General features: G+C 48.3%; 1 protein-coding gene across 2 annotated transcripts in view; it reads right to left on the reverse strand.

Annotated features, from left to right (window-relative positions):
• Positions 1-1,964: 1,964 nt before the first annotated feature.
• The window catches only part of NSUN7 (NOP2/Sun RNA methyltransferase family member 7), a 972,952-nt gene continuing 958,852 nt past the window's right edge, over positions 1,965-16,064 (reverse strand). For both annotated transcript variants that reach the window (XM_078678273.1, XM_078678274.1), the window contains one exon: positions 1,965-3,920. In XM_078678273.1, coding sequence (XP_078534399.1) covers positions 3,273-3,920 — 648 coding nt within the window. In that variant the 3' untranslated portion in view covers positions 1,965-3,272. The remainder of the gene's footprint in view (positions 3,921-16,064) is intronic.

Raw genomic sequence — 16,064 nt, forward strand, 5'->3', positions numbered from 1 at the left:
TATATATATATATATATATATATACATATATATATATATACACACACACACACACACACATATATATATATACACACACACGGATGTATGACATTACAACGCATGCTTTTACATCGCATGCTTTTACAACGCAGTTTTTACAACGCATACCATTACAACGCATAGTGCTTTGGGGCGCTGGATAGTGAATAGTTTAATTTACTATTCCAACTCCAGTCCCCGTGGATAGTAGGGAAGGTGTTGGACAGTAAATTAAACCTATTCCCTATCCTAGAGCGCCCCCCAGCGCAATGCGTTGTAATGGATTGTGTTGTAAAAGTTGCGTCGTAAAGGCACTGCGTGGTAAAAGTTGCGTTGTAAAGGATGTTTCCCACACACACACATATATAAATATATATATATATATACATATACATATATAAATATATATATATCACACAACTCCTCCAAGAAGGAACAGGGTCGCACTCCGTAAATGCAAGGCAATTCTTCCTTTAATTTTTGATTATTCAGCTCATAATTTCAATATGAAAGCTACAGATCAATGCGTTTCATAGTTCGCGCTCAAAAAACCACAGTTCAAATAGTATTTTGAATTTGACATATCATTTCCTGTCAATCCTGTTGGGTGCCTCTGAGCATTGTGGGATTTGTAGTCCTTTTGGAATAATAAACTAACTTTTTACTTTAAATGTGCCCAGTTTGTGCATAAAATTAATTATATACAAGTGAAAAAGGTGATAAAAGGAAAACAAATCATTATTATTTAAGGTTCATACTTTTGATGAAATGCAATCTTATTCAAAAACACGAGGTGTGTTTCAGAAGTGTTTTTCCTATATTACAACACAACCTCCACAAGAGAAGAAATTTTATGTAACTAAAATAGGATAATTTATCCCCTCCAGTGGGGTGGTATCAAGTAGTTCATATGTCCAATCTTCCTCAATGAGATTATGTTTGATATATGATGTTATTGATTGCATATAATGTACATTTCATTTACGAAACATTTAGGGATGACATAAAGTTGCTGTTTGGTTATTTCTTGTTTTCTCATGTTCTCTTTTCATTTTTTCAGAGGTGACTGTACAGTTCCTCACTTTGATTTAAACCGTTAGGTGTTAACAGCGACTTTGTGTCATCCCTAAAGGTTTCGTAAATGGAAGTGACATGTCAATTCAAAATAGTATGTGAACTGTGGTTGATTGAGCGCGAACTATGATCGTAGCAAGGTCTTGTGACAAGACCGAAACACGTTTATCTGTAGCTTTCATATTGAAATAATGAGCTGAATAATAAAAAAAAGGAAGAATTGCCTTGCATTTATGGAGTGCGACCCTGTTCTTTCTTGGAGTAGTTGTGTGTTATAAGTAACAGTCTGGCTCGACCGTGAGGGTTTCGCACTATTAACAAAGCGACGAGCAACCCGACGAAGTGAGCCTGCATTGGAGGACATATATATATATATATACATATATATATATATATTCCACAAAAAGCACCAGTATCGTACGCTCTCAGGACAAACAAACAGGTCACCAATGTAGGATCCAAGTGTTTATTACACACCGCCTTTCGACTGTTGGCACAGCCTTGTTCACATATATATATATATATATACATATTATCCTTAGAAAACAAAATGCATGTGTAAGACACTGTGTAAAACACCTGTAACATCCGATAACCGGATTGAAATACGTGTAAATGCTTAAAAACAATAAATATATTTTGGGAAATCACCTACTATTCAAATTGTTGTGCAGCTCCGATTCTTTAAATTGCTCCTTACCTCCTTGGAATTGTCGCTGTTCTCTATTACTACATGATGAATAGTTGTACATTTTAAATGCACAATTGTTCTCAAAAGAAAAACAAAATGTGTCATTTTATCTGTATTGGTTTGTTGTACCCAATGAAAGATGAGTGAGAATATAAAATAAACTATATTCAGCCAACAATACAATTTGATAAGTTATTTTAATCAACTGTATGTTAGTTAAATTATTTGAAAAGGTCAGAATCAAATATAATGCTAATATATTCTTGTACCATATTTTACAAAATCTAAATGTGACAGAATATGCAAATGCAATACACTGGCTTGTTTAGACTGTACGGAGGTCTCCGTCTGACGAGAAGAATAAACAAGAAAAAAGTTATTTGTTTGTTCTCTATTTTAACATTGTTTCAAAGCTTGATTGTGATAAAATGTTGATAAATGAACAAACAGTTGCAGAACAATGACATCGTACTTTCTTTGAAATCATCAACTACATTATAACATGAGCTAGCATTAGAGGTTGAGCTATGATGACTTAGGCCATCCTTACGAGCTGGCCAGGGCAGTATCCCCGAAGAGATATGGATGGCTCCGAGCACCAAGTTTTCGGTTGTCTCGGGTGCCCAGAGTTATCAGGATTGCGAGCTCCAGACTGGATACAGAGTCTACTGTGGAGCTGCAGGGCATCCGCTCTCAGCGCCCCTCCCTCCCCGTCTACTTACTCTGGCAGCTGGGGGGGAGTAGAAAAAGCTCCCCCCAGTTGAAATAAAAAAAAAAGCCCACTGCCCTCCTGCCTCCGCTGATCCCCACATCCCCAATGGCCAAGTAAGATGCCCCTTCACCCTTTACCCTGGAAGGGAAAAAACACGTGGAATTGATCTCAGTGTTCGATGTTCACAAGTTATTCTCCATTCCGGGGTAAATCCATGAATTCGTGGACTGATTCCGTCCAGATGGTTGATTCCCACCCAGTATCTCACTGCAGAGTTAACAGACAATTCGTAATGAGGCCCTTAGTCGTAGATAATGATATGATTTAAGAACAAACATTTAGTGTAGAGCTACATTACCAATAAATCACAAGGGTCCAGCCGAAGGGGACCTAATGTATAAAGTATTGAACTTTATGACACCTGAACTGTCAGCCCGACCTCACCTTCTTATCAATTCAGTGAGGGGCAGCAGAAGGAGGACACCCATCACTGCTGGCAAAGATCCACTATCCACTGTGAGAAATTAAACGGAGAAATATTGAGCAGCCTAAAATGTTTAAGTAAAATATGATGATTTACTTGATCAAAATCAATTTTACATCATTTTGAGTTTCACCTTTAAATGGAGTGGAATGAAACTAAATATTAGGGTGCCTAATATGTAGCTCGACATGCCTGCTTCTGTACATTCTGATCCACTGAAAACATCATGTCAAACCGCCAGTTTTTAATGGAAATGAAATCATAACAATAGTCAAATAAAATGTCAGGCTTCAAAGCCAAGGTCTGGGATGGCGGACCACACTAAATGGAAAGGTTTCCTTGGATTTGCCGATTATCGATAATGATGACACAAGTGAACCATGTGAGCTGGTTTTTAATCCACTCCAACGGTAATAGTAAGGATGAGGAGGATTTCGCACTTTATTTCCTGGAGCATTAAAGTATGGTAACATTACCGGAGGGAGGAGTATTTCTACTGGCTTTAAAACAATCAATTTGTCTTCAGACTTGGGTTTCCCGGTGCTCGTCTGCTTTTCAAACACCTTGGACATAGATGAGAGGCTGTTTTTAGTCTTCGCATTTCCATGCACTGTTGTTCCTGAACTGGAAGTTTGTTTGATCGATTTTTTAAGTTGATTGGAATTGTTAACTTGGTTAGCAGCGTGGAGAGGGATTTCACTTCTTGTTCTTGACGGTGAAACCTTTGCATTTCCAATAAGGCTTTCCCTGTTAAGAAACTCATTAATTTTCGCTTGAGAAACAGATGTAGATGAAGCTCCTTTTTGCCCTGAGGTTTTTAATTTCTTTTTCCTCTCATCTCTCTTTGAATGTTTGGTTAGCTCAACACCTTCTAATAAACCCTTTGCTGCAGCCCGAGCCAAGACATCCTTAACAGACACCGCCTCAGATGGATCACGCTGAAAATCAAAATCAAATGTTTAAACAAGATTATTTTCTAGATGCTTTACAAGTACATACATGGAATACACACAAAGGGAGATATAAAAATAACGTTCTTCAAATTCAAAACAGCAATATTTCTGCATGGAAATACACGAAAAGGCCACATTTTATAAATCTACAAATATCAAAACAATGTTCTGAAATATTTATTGAAATGTTATGTAACACACCAACAAGTGGGATTCAAACGTGGATGTTGAACTGGTGTTCCAAAAGAGATAAGTATAGAGGCTAGGTAAAGACAAAGCGAACGAGCAAGGATGCATATTTCTTAGTATTCAACACGTTTTGAAATTCGGAACATACATGAATTGATATAATGAGAGCAGAAGATGCTGGCTAGAGGGATCATGTATGCAGTGAAGAGGGTGAGGGTCAGGGAGATTCCTTGCGGAACTCCGCAGATGAAGTCACAGGGCATCCGAGGTGTACGCTGCAAGGCTGACTGACTACATCCTTACAGTCAGCAAGGAGCCCATCCATCAGAATGCTTGTCCTTCGATTCCATTTTCGTGTAGGTGTCGGATGAGGATGAGAGACTGTGTCAAATGTGGTGGAGTGGTCGAGGAGGATAAAGGTTGCTGGGTCTTTTTCTATATATATTTTTTTAGTTCTGTTTGGTCCGTTTTGCTAGGTAGTACAATGAGGTCCTGCAGTTAAGACATCGTTCAGTCAGTGTCTGCTATTGCCCGGTAGCAAAGTCTGGCCCTCTATGCATCTCTGTGGTTGTTCCGCTACGAAAAGTGAATGGAAAAGGGTATGTTGTCCTTACCATGAGTATTTTAAAGGACATCTCTAAAGTATCTGTTGGATAGGCGAATTGGATTGTTATTGTGGGTCACAATGATGCTGTTTTGTTGCCTTTTGTTTGGGTGCTGTACCATGTTGTAAATTTGTTGCTGAGCTACTTGTGTTTTTATGTTGTGATGTGTTGTATTGCTGTTATCATGGTGGGTTATTGTAATATGGTGATGTTTTCTTCTTGTGTTGCAGTCGGTTCATAAATCAGTGATGAAAGGTATTTGTACAAGGCACTGCCTCACGTACCACCAAGCACACATAATAGCAACAGGCAAACATTTTTTGTGATCCAACCCTATAGAATTTAAATAACCAACATTTTTGGAACTCATACCAGGAGTGCCAAGGAAACCATTTGCAATCAAAACAGAGATATTTGATGATAGTGACTCCTCCATTACGGGGACTTTATATCTCCTAAGAAGTAATCAAGAAAAAATTAATACAATTTGGAGTTGAATAAAGTTAGGTTAAAATTGAGTTCAAGAACACCAGATGGGGGAGAGAGAGGTACATTTACATGAAGATTAAGTTAATAGCGCTACAAGGTCTAAAGTCAGATTAGAATATGCCAGAGGCTCATGATTGAGCAACAACTACTGTGAAACCTTCAACAGATATAATTAAGTACAGTTGAGAAATTGTAGTCAGAACAAATATGACTTCACAAGGGGTCTCATTCTTCTTGGTGAGCACAAACTAGGAAAATGTTTATTATGCAAGCAGATAAATGCACAAACAGATGTGAGAATTTTCGCCAGGCAGACACTACAAAATGTAGTTCCTAATTATAGAATTGAAACCGAGACATACCTGAGCAGGCCTTTTGTCCGCCAGGCAATTCCCCAGTGGGCTGTAGCCCTTGGATGCCAGTTTGCCTCTGTCCCTTTCCCCAGCTCCCTGAGGTTAACTGCAGCAGGAACCGGAGGGTTTCAAGAGACAGAGAAAGAGAGGCAAAAAGGGGCAAGCTAGAAAGCAAACAGAGTGGGAGAAGACAAAGGAGAGAGAGAGAGAATGGATGGATAAAAAGAGAGAGATTGTGAACAGAGACAAACGGAGCAGGCTGGTTTGAGCATTTTTGCCAGGGTTGCTTTTGGTTCACTAGTCCAGCCCTAACCAGAGGGCAAAAATCTTTCCTCCAGGGGGTGTGGCTTGCTGCCGAGCAAGATGGCCGCAGTCTGACGGAGCTCCGAGGGTGAGGCCTTCTCCCCTATAATCCGTTCACTAATCCGGACATTAAAATCTACCCAGACGTCATCTATGAACAGCTGAATGTTAGCGACGCAGATTGGGCTGACTCCGGTGTTTTTCTGCCGAGTATAACGCTGCGTGAGCTGTGCAGCGAGGGGTGGCCTACGCAGGCCGATAAAGCCGAGGACTAAAGTTGAGCGACTGACCCGAGCGCTGAGCTAGCAGCCAGAAACCGCTGCAGAGGAAGTGCCGACGCTTGAGGACTAGTGTAGCGAGAACGCCTGCTGGTCGGAGTGACGGGGCAAACAGATTTAATTCGGCGGCCGATCGTACTGGGTGCCGGAGGTGCAGAGTGGAGGACCGTCCCGGTGCGGCGAGGGGCGACCTAAACATACAGCTGAAGCAGCGGACTAAGGTTTCGTGACTAACCCGAGCGCCAAGCTCACAGCCAGAAACCGCTGCTGAGGAGGTGCCGGCGCTTGAGGGCTGGTGTAGTGAGAACACCTGCAGAACACACCGGCACATGCGACTCTTCCATGCCCCGGGGCTGGCGTGCTGGGGTGCCCTACTGGTGTGAACAAATTGAAGTTGGCGGCCGACCTTGCCGGGTGCCGAGGACGCAGAGTGGAGGACCGGCCTTGTGCCGTTGTAAGGACCCGGTAGGAGCCCTCGGGGACGAAGTATTGTGATTCATGCGGCGCCATTGTGGGGGTGTCTGAGGGGCCCCTTGAGGGTGAGGAACCGGGGGATTTGTCACGAACTGAGGCATCGATGATCAGTGAACGCAACTGGGCCTTGCGTAAACACCAAGAGATGATTGTCGGCGGACGGGTGTGAGACATTTGCAGTCCACTGTGGGCCATAGAGGCGGGAAACGCTCAATATCGCGCATGAGATCTTGAATTAGATCTGCAGAGATTAGTACATTGGCACCTTTGACGTCAGAAGAGATCTTCCCCAGATTGAGTAACTGCAGGTACATATTGCGACGGAGTGGCCGGAGTGGGCTCACAGAAAGTGGCAGTGAGTGAGGAGTGGAGGACACTGCGGATCACGGGTCTGAGTGCTGAGCCATGGACCAACCTCCGAAGGCCCTTTGATACAACACTAAGGCACCTAACATTAGGTGGTGGCGAAGGGGAGTGACTATCTAGCTGACAATGAGCGGTAAAGGGTCACGCACGAATCAGCAAGGTAAATTGGATAAATTCGCATACAACAAAGACTTTCCCCCACTGACAGAGCGCAAAGGGCACACAGAAAAAATCACGGATGAAGCGGGACCGCCCAAAGTGACATTAGAAGATATTATGTCTGCCCTCAACAACGTACAAAGAAAAACCAAAGGTGGTGATGGACGGAGCGTTGACAATACAAACACTCATCCCCAGTCAACTGATCTGGGTTTAATCCATCACCGTTCTTTAGCTCACTCCGCCACTCCAGTTCAGACATGGCCATAAGCAAATCAGTCTGACCCTGTGCTTGATGGGAACAATCCAGCCCGAACTGCCAAGCCATGTCTTCCCTGGACCGGAATCAAGCTTCCCAGGCCCGGTTTCTGGCATTACAGCCGTCTTCAGCCGGGCTTGCTTGACTCCAGTGGCAAAGTGAGCAAGGGACTCACGTCTGAGCATGCCCTGCCAACTTAGGGCGAACAAAGAAAAACCAAAGGTGGTGATGGATGGAGCGTTGACAATACAAACACTCACCCCCAGTCAACTGATCTGGGTTTAATCCATCACCGTTCTTTAGCTCACTCCGCCACCCTAGTTCAGACATGGCCATATGCAAATCAGTCCGACCCTGTGCCTCATGGGAACAGTCCAGCCCGAACTGCCAAGCCATGTCTTCCCTGGACCGGAATCAAGCTTTCCAGGACCGGTTTCTGGCATTACAGCCGTCTTCAGTCGGGCTTGCTTGACTCCAGTGGCAAAGTGAGCAAGGGACTCACGTCTGAGCATACCCTGCCAATTTAGGGCGAACAAAGAAAAACCAAAGGTGGTGATGGACGGAGCATTGACAATACAAACACTCACCCCCAGTCAACTGATCTGGGTTTAATCCATCACCGTTCTTTAGCTCACTCCGCCACCCCAGTTCAGACATGGCCATATGCAAATCAGTCTGACCCTGTGCCTCATGGGAACAGTCCAGCCCGAACTGTCAAGCCATGTCTTCCCTGGACCGGAATCAAGCTATCCAGGACCGGTTTCTGGCATTACAGCCGTCTTCAGCCAGGCTTGCTTGACTCGAGTGGCAAAGTGAGCAAGGGACTCACGTCTGAGCATACCCTGCCAACTTAGGGCGAAGAAAGAAAAAACAAAGGTGGTGATGGACGGAGCGTTGACAATACAAACACTCACCCCCAATCAACTGATCTGGGATTAATCCATCACCGTTCTTTAGCTCACTCTGCCACCCCAGTTCAGACATGGCCATAATCAAATCAGTCTGACCCTGTGCCTCATGGGAACAGTCCAGCCCGAACTGCCAAGCCATGTCTTCCCTGGACCGGAATCAAGCTTCCCAGGACCGGTTTCTGGCATTACAGCCGTCTTCAGCCGGGCCTGCTTGACTCCAGTGGCAAAGAGAGCAAGGGTCTCATGTCTGAGCATACCCTGCCAACTTAGGGCGAACAAAGAAAAACCAAAGGTGGTGATAAACGGAGCGTTGACAATACAAACACTCAACCCCAGTCAACTGATTTGGGTTTAATCCATCACCGTTCTTTAGCTCACTCCGCCACTCCAGTTCAGACATGGCCATATGCAAATCAGTCTGACCCTGTGCCTCATGGGAACAGTCCAGCCCCAACTGCCAAGCCATGTCTTCCCTGGACCGGAATCAAGCTTCCCAGGACCGGTTTCTGGCATTACAGCCGTCTTCAGCCGGGCTTGCTTGACTCCAGTGGCAAAGTGAGCAAGGGACTCACGTCTGAGCATACCCTGCCAACTTAGGGCGAACAAAGAAAAACCAAAGGTGGTGATGGACGGAGCGTTGACAATACAAACACTCACCCCCAGTCAACTGATCTGGGTTTAATCCATCACCATTCTTTAGCTCACTCTGCCACCCCAGTTCAGACATGGCCATATGCAAATCAGTCTGACCCTGTGCCTCATGGGAACAGTCCAGCCGAAATGCCAAGCCATGTCTTCCCTGGACCGGAATCAAGCTTCCCAGGACCGGTTTCTGGCATTACAGCCGTCTTCAGCAGGGCTTGCTTGACTCCAGTGGCAAAGTGAGCAAGGGACTCATGTCTGAGCATACCCTGCCAACTTAGGGCGAAGAAAGAAAAACCAAAGGTGGTGATGGACGGAGCGTTGACAATACAAACACTCACCCCCAGTCAACTGATCTGGGTTTAATCCATCACCGTTCTTTAGCTCACTCTGCCACCCCAGTTCAGACATGGCCATAATCAAATCAGTCTGACCCTGTGCCTCATGGGAACAGTCCAGCCCGAACTGCTGTTGGACCTGGGCCTCTTGGCAGGGTCATCCCTAAACTTTTTGCCTTCCTCCAATACTCTCTCTGACCTATTTTTGTTGGTTTAATGACTCTGGGCACTTTACCACTGCTGACCAGTGCTAAAGTGCATATGCTCTCCCTGTATAAAGTGTAACTGTGATTGATGTTCATGATTGGTTCATTGGATTTACTGTCAGTCCCCAGTAAAGTGCACCAGGAGTGCCAGGGCTTGTAAATGCCAATACTGCTAGTGGGCCTGCAGCGCTGGTTGCGCCACCCACAGAAGCAGCCTTAAAATGTGTCTAGGGTCTGCCACTGCAGAACCTGCGTGCAGTCTGGTACTGTCATGCTGGCTGGGCAAGTGCACACACTTGCCAGCCCCTAAACCTTCCCTTAACTTCTTATTAGTCACCCCTATGGTAGGCCTGAGGGCAGGGTGCATTGTAAGTGTAAGGTAGGACATGCCCTGATGTGTGTGGCATGTTCTAATAGTGAATTACTGCCAAATTCGTTTTTCACTATTGTAAGGCTACCAGTTCCCTTCTAGGCCAGATGGGCTGCTGAAATTATTACACTCTATAATCCCAGCAGGCTCAGGGAACATGGTAGAAATTAATGTTTAGTATGCCTGAACTCAGAATAATAAAATACTTCTTTTAGTAAAGTTTATTTTAATATCCTGTGTTTGCAAGTGCTACTTTTAGAAAGCTAGCATTTGCTTGTCTAACCATTTCAGCCCGCCTCTGCTTTTGTGTGTATCTGACTGTCTGAGTTGTGTGAGTGACAGGGCTGGGAGTTGACAGGTTGTGAATAGCAGGATGACACCTTAGTGGGGGGTGGGAGTTTCCCCTGAATGATGCATCAGGCTGTGCTCTGCCTCCACAATGCTGGCTCCGCCCTCCTGGGGAGCGACTGATGACTCAGCCTGCACCTGGCCCAGGAAGGACTGAAGCTTGTCAACAAAGTGCTCAAGCTGCCCCTGTCTTCACAATGCCGGCTCCGCCCCCCTGGGGAGCGGCTGATGTGCCTGCCCTCACACTGCATGCAGAAGCCAGAAGTACCCACAACAAGTGCTCAGAGACTGGAGCAGTTAATGCAGAGGCCCCCCTGGCCTGCTAGAACAAAAGAAACTGTGTATAAAAGTAGGAGCCCTGCTCCTTGTAAGTTAGAATCCTGTTTTACCACAAAGGACCTCTGCCCGACTAGAAGGAGAAGAGACGCTGGAAGGACTGGCCTGCTGCTTGCCTTGCTGAGAAAGGAGAGGAAGAAGACTTGCTTTAAAGACTTTGCTGCTTTGTGCTCTAAACATTCTCCAAGGGCTTGATTGAGCTTGCCCCCTGAACTGAACCCCAGGACCAGTGGGTTCTCCTGTGCTTTGGCTCGTCCCCTGCCTGAGGCCGAGTATTTCCTCCCGCCGGAGGTGAAATCTACCCCCTCTCGCCCCCTCCTAGGGCCGTGGTACTCGGGAGCCAGCCTGCCCTCTTGCCCTTGAGAGCCTCGCTCCGACCGGAGTCGCTCTCTGCCCCAGGGCTAAGGCCGGCCGCTCCTCTACCCCTGCCTGTCTTAACGGAGCGCCTGAGCGTGATTTTGACCCCTCCCGCCGGAATCCTGAGGACGTGAGCCATCTGTAGCCTGGACGGCCGCCCGTGCATTGCCTTTGCACCCGGCCGCCCCGCTGTGCTCTGCCCCCAGGAGAGGCCGCGCTGCACTGAGAAGGGAGCCCCATCGCTGTACCGTCGGTACTGAGGGCCCCCTGTGCTGCGTGTCACCCCCGGAGATCCTCCGCTGTCAGACGGGATCCCAAAGTGCTAACCGGACCGAGTCGCGCTGCCTGTGCCGACTCGGCCCAACCCCATCAAAGAAGAAGTGATCGTGTGCTTTTGAAGTCCCCCCGGGCTAGGGGCCCGCAACGTTTGTTTTCCCCTTTGGCCGTCCCTGCCTGCGAGTGCCCCAGGCCCTGGAATCAGCTGTGGTGCGAGCCGCCCTTTCCAGCTGACTCGCACCGCGCTCTGTGTGCCTGCCTGCAGCTCCGCGCTGCGAGAGCGCTCCAGCCCCTCCCGCTGGAATCCTTTAACTGTCGGGAAGCCGAGGCTGCAATCTGAGCCCCTGCCCGAGTGACTGGGGCTGCGCTGGGTTCTTGGGCCTTCCCTCCTCCTGGACAGCTCTGAGGGCGGTGTGTCCCCCCGTGTGGGTCCCGCAGACCAGGGGGGGCCATCCGCTCCACGAGACCCGGCCGGGCCGATCGCGCCCCACGCCAGATGCGTGAGACTTGGTAGGGTGCCGTGATTTCTCGCGTGTAGAGTGCACAGAAGCGCTGCGAAGCGCACAGAGGGCCTAAGACTGGCCTAAGGTCCCTGGAACCGGCCCAGGAAGCGAGAGCAAAGTAATTTGGGACAGAGAAACTTGCCAAGAAGGAAGTTTAACAGAAACATCCGTTTTAAAGACTGAAAGTGCAATTTAACCTACAACAAAGAACTGTTGGTGGAACATTTGAAAGAGAAGCTCGCCTATTTACAATCTGTGGTGCAACAAAAACGTTATTGGTCTTGTGAATAAGCCTGATCTAAGATATATATCTATTTTTACATAAAGAAGCGTATTTTTTATATATTCACAGCCTGGTGTCCATTTGTGGGGGGATTGGTGTATTTTACTGTGTGTGTGATTGCAAATGCTTAACTAGCTAACGCCTGAAGAATAGCCTTGGCTGCTCACGCCACGCACCTAGAGGGTGAGCAAGGGTAATTCTGAAGGGTCATCCTTTGCCCTGACTTAGAGGAGAGGGTCCCTGCTTGTCACAAGTACCTACTTGCGCCAACCAGAGACCCCCAATTCTAACATTGGACGCAGCGGTGAGGATTTGCGAATTTGCATTTGTGATTGACATACAGTGAATTGCTGATCACCACATAGTGAGAGCAGACCTATATCGCAGCCACAGATTTCCATTTTGTTTAATTTTGCTGGGAGATCTCCATGTGTTTTTGAAGACGTCATGCCTGGTTCAGTGAGGATGGAAAAGGCAGCAACCAGATGCCTGTCGCCAGAGGAGTTGGCAGACAGGGCAGCAACCAGGGCACATGAAATGGAGATGGCGAGATTAAAAGGACAATTGGAAATGGAGAAGCAGAAATTGGCAATGGAAGCGCAAGAACGCCAAAGAGCTCACTACTTGAGGATGAGAGAACTTGATTTGGAGCTTGAAGCCAGGAGGGCGTCAGCCCAACATCCAGAGATGTGTGTAGCTCGCAGATGGAGCTTTGCTGAGTTGGAGGTGGAGTCCAGCTCAGCTGGTGGCAGCAACATTCAGGTACCTAGTGCTGACAGCATAGCGCGTGCACCTAGAGATATGGCACCTGACTTGGAGGGGGTTAACTTACACCAGGAGGTTCAAGGGCATGAGGTAGCTCCAGTAGTGCGCAGCGTCCCTGAAGGGAATAGGGTGGCTGGCGTAGGAGTTCATGGTCCTAGTGGTGGGAGGGATTCCCCCATGGTTGAGGTCCTGGTGGGTGAGTGTAAGGACCGCCCAGAAGAGTGTGGGTTGTGTGACAGAGACAGTTCGCTACTGTCTGGCCAGTCTCAGAAGAATGGTGTGGAGTATGTGTGTGAGGCGCTGGATGGTGAGGTGAAGGATAGTTTGGTTAACCCTGCTAGGGGGCTGTGTAATCCAATTGTGGGAGAGCATATTGTAAGTCCCAGTTTTCCAGAGCTATGCCAACACCTGTTTGAGAGTGAGTTCTCTGACCCCAGGGAGCTCACATTGGAGGCAGACCTTGTGGTAGATTCCAGAGGGTCTGGAGAGGCATTGGGGTGTGTTCCTGTGGGGAGTGGCTCCGGTATCTTCCAGCCCAGAGTGGTGGAAGTGGCGCAGAAAAGCCCAGCTAGGTCCTGTAGTAGTGAGAGGGGTGTAGGGCCTCACGTCCTGTCCTTAAGGGGAAGGAGTGAGAATGGGTTTTGTCCCGGTAGTGCCCAACCTCAGTCTCAGAGCCTGGATGGTTCTTTAAGGGAACACCAGGTGGGGAGCCTAGGCTGTCCGGATGTGTCACCCTTTAAGGGAGATCCCCCAGTGGCTAGAGAACGTGGAGGCTCAGTAAACAGAGCTCCAGTAGTTCTGGTGTCTGGCAGTACCGCTCCAGTTGGGAGGGTGCAGAGGTCCAGAAAGAGGGGCGAGAGGGGGAAAGAGTCCCCAGTGGAAGAACCAGTGGGTCAGGGGCCAGCCAGCAGGGCTGCGTCCCCAGTGAATGACCAGGGGGACACCACTTCTGTCCTGGGGGATCTTCCCGCACTGTCAGAGGGACAGGGTTTGGGAGATCTGCGCCAGGCAGACTGTCGCACGACACATGAGCTATGTGCCACCCTCGGGGGGGGCACGCGTGCTCCCCGGGAAGTCCTGGTGCGCCAGGCAAGTGTTCAACTGCAGGGTTGGGTCCCTGAGTTGGAGAGTCAGGTTCAGGTGTTGTCTGACCTGGAGGGTGGGACCACTGTAATCCGTGTCCTGGCCCATGACACTTCTAGGGGTACCACTCCAGTTGAGAGTGGGCAGTACTCTGGAAGGGGGTGCAGAGGGAGGGAGTCCTTGCCTTTGACCCCGGTGCAGTTTGAGGGTTTAGACCCTAGGATAGAGGGCCAGGTACAGGGTGTCCCCCCTGACCTGGTGCCCCAGTTGCAGGATAGCCCCCCTGAACTGGTGGGAGAATTGTGCAGATCACCTGCCACAGGTGCCCTGACAATTCTGGAAGGGGGTACCACTCCAGGTGGGAGGGTACAGAGCCCCAAGGAGGAGGACCGGGTGTGGGAGAGCCCATCCCAGTTTTTGGTCCAGCAGCCAGGTACAGGCCTGGGGCTGGTGAGTCAGTGCCAGGATGGCATACCTGACCTGACAGGAGGGAGAGTGGACAAAGGGTGCCAAGCACCTGGGGCTACTGCCCCCCGCTCTCTGAGGCCACAGAGGTTTGAGAGCCCTGAGAGGCATGAGGCCTGGGTCTCAGCCCTGACTACCGTCAGTGGCCACTGTGATTTGATGACTGCCTGTTGGGACACACCTGTGAGCCAGTTAAGGTTAGAGGCTGCACAGGTGGTGTCCACAGAGGAAGAAAAGGGTGCCCCAGGGATTGGCTTGGTGGACCCTGAGAGTCTGAACAGAGGATTTGAAGTAGGTGCAGATTGGCCTAGAGCTGGAATATGCCCCTGCTGTTGCGGGCCAGGTTCAGGTTCTATCGCCCAAAGCCGGGAAGCCCATCACAGGGGTGATTGGTCTACCCTGCGTTTTGGCTGGAAGGGGGTTGTGTTGGACCTGGGCCTCTTGGCAGGGTCATCCCTAAACTTTTTGCCTTCCTCCAATACTCTCTCTGACCTATTTTTGTTGGTTTAATGACTCTGGGCACTTTACCACTGCTGACCAGTGCTAAAGTGCATATGCTCTCCCTGTATAAAGTGTAACTGTGATTGATGTTCATGATTGGTTCATTGGATTTACTGTCAGTCCCCAGTAAAGTGCACCAGGAGTGCCAGGGCTTGTAAATGCCAATACTGCTAGTGGGCCTGCAGCGCTGGTTGCGCCACCCACAGAAGCAGCCTTAAAATGTGTCTAGGGTCTGCCACTGCAGAACCTGCGTGCAGTCTGGTACTGTCATGCTGGCTGGGCAAGTGCACACACTTGCCAGCCCCTAAACCTTCCCTTAACTTCTTATTAGTCACCCCTATGGTAGGCCTGAGGGCAGGGTGCATTGTAAGTGTAAGGTAGGACATGCCCTGATGTGTGTGGCATGTTCTAATAGTGAATTACTGCCAAATTCGTTTTTCACTATTGTAAGGCTACCAGTTCCCTTCTAGGCCAGATGGGCTGCTGGAATTATTACACTCTATAATCCCAGCAGGCTCAGGGAACATGGTAGAAATTAATGTTTAGTATGCCTGAACTCAGAATAATAAAATACTTATTTTAGTAAAGTTTATTTTAATATCCTGTGTTTGCAAGTGCTACTTTTAGAAAGCTAGCATTTGCTTGTCTAACCATTTCAGCCCGCCTCTGCTTTTGTGTGTATCTGACTGTCTGAGTTGTGTGAGTGACAGGGCTGGGAGTTGACAGGTTGTGAATAGCAGGATGACACCTTAGTGGGGGGTGGGAGTTTCCCCTGAATGATGCATCAGGCTGTGCTCTGCCTCCACAATGCTGGCTCCGCCCTCCTGGGGAGCGACTGATGACTCAGCCTGCACCTGGCCCAGGAAGGACTGAAGCTTGTCAACAAAGTGCTCAAGCTGCCCCTGTCTTCACAATGCCGGCTCCGCCCCCCTGGGGAGCGGCTGATGTGCCTGCCCTCACACTGCATGCAGAAGCCAGAAGTACCCACAACAAGTGCTCAGAGACTGGAGCAGTTATGCAGAGGCCCCCCTGGCCTGCTAGAACAAAAGAAACTGTGTATAAAAGTAGGAGCCCTGCTCCTTGTAAGTTAGAATCCTGTTTTACCACAAAGGACCTCTGCCCGACTAGAAGGAGAAGAGACGCTGGAAGGACTGGCCTGCTGCTTGCCTTGCTGAGAAAGGAGAGGAAGAAGACTTGCTTTAAAGACTTTGCTGCTTTGTGCTCTAAACATTCTCCAAGGGCTTGATTGAGCTTGCCCCCTGAACTGAAC

The sequence above is a fragment of the Lissotriton helveticus genome, chromosome 2_2, assembly GCF_964261635.1.
Source record: "Lissotriton helveticus chromosome 2_2, aLisHel1.1, whole genome shotgun sequence".
Taxonomy (NCBI): Eukaryota; Metazoa; Chordata; class Amphibia; order Caudata; family Salamandridae; genus Lissotriton; species Lissotriton helveticus.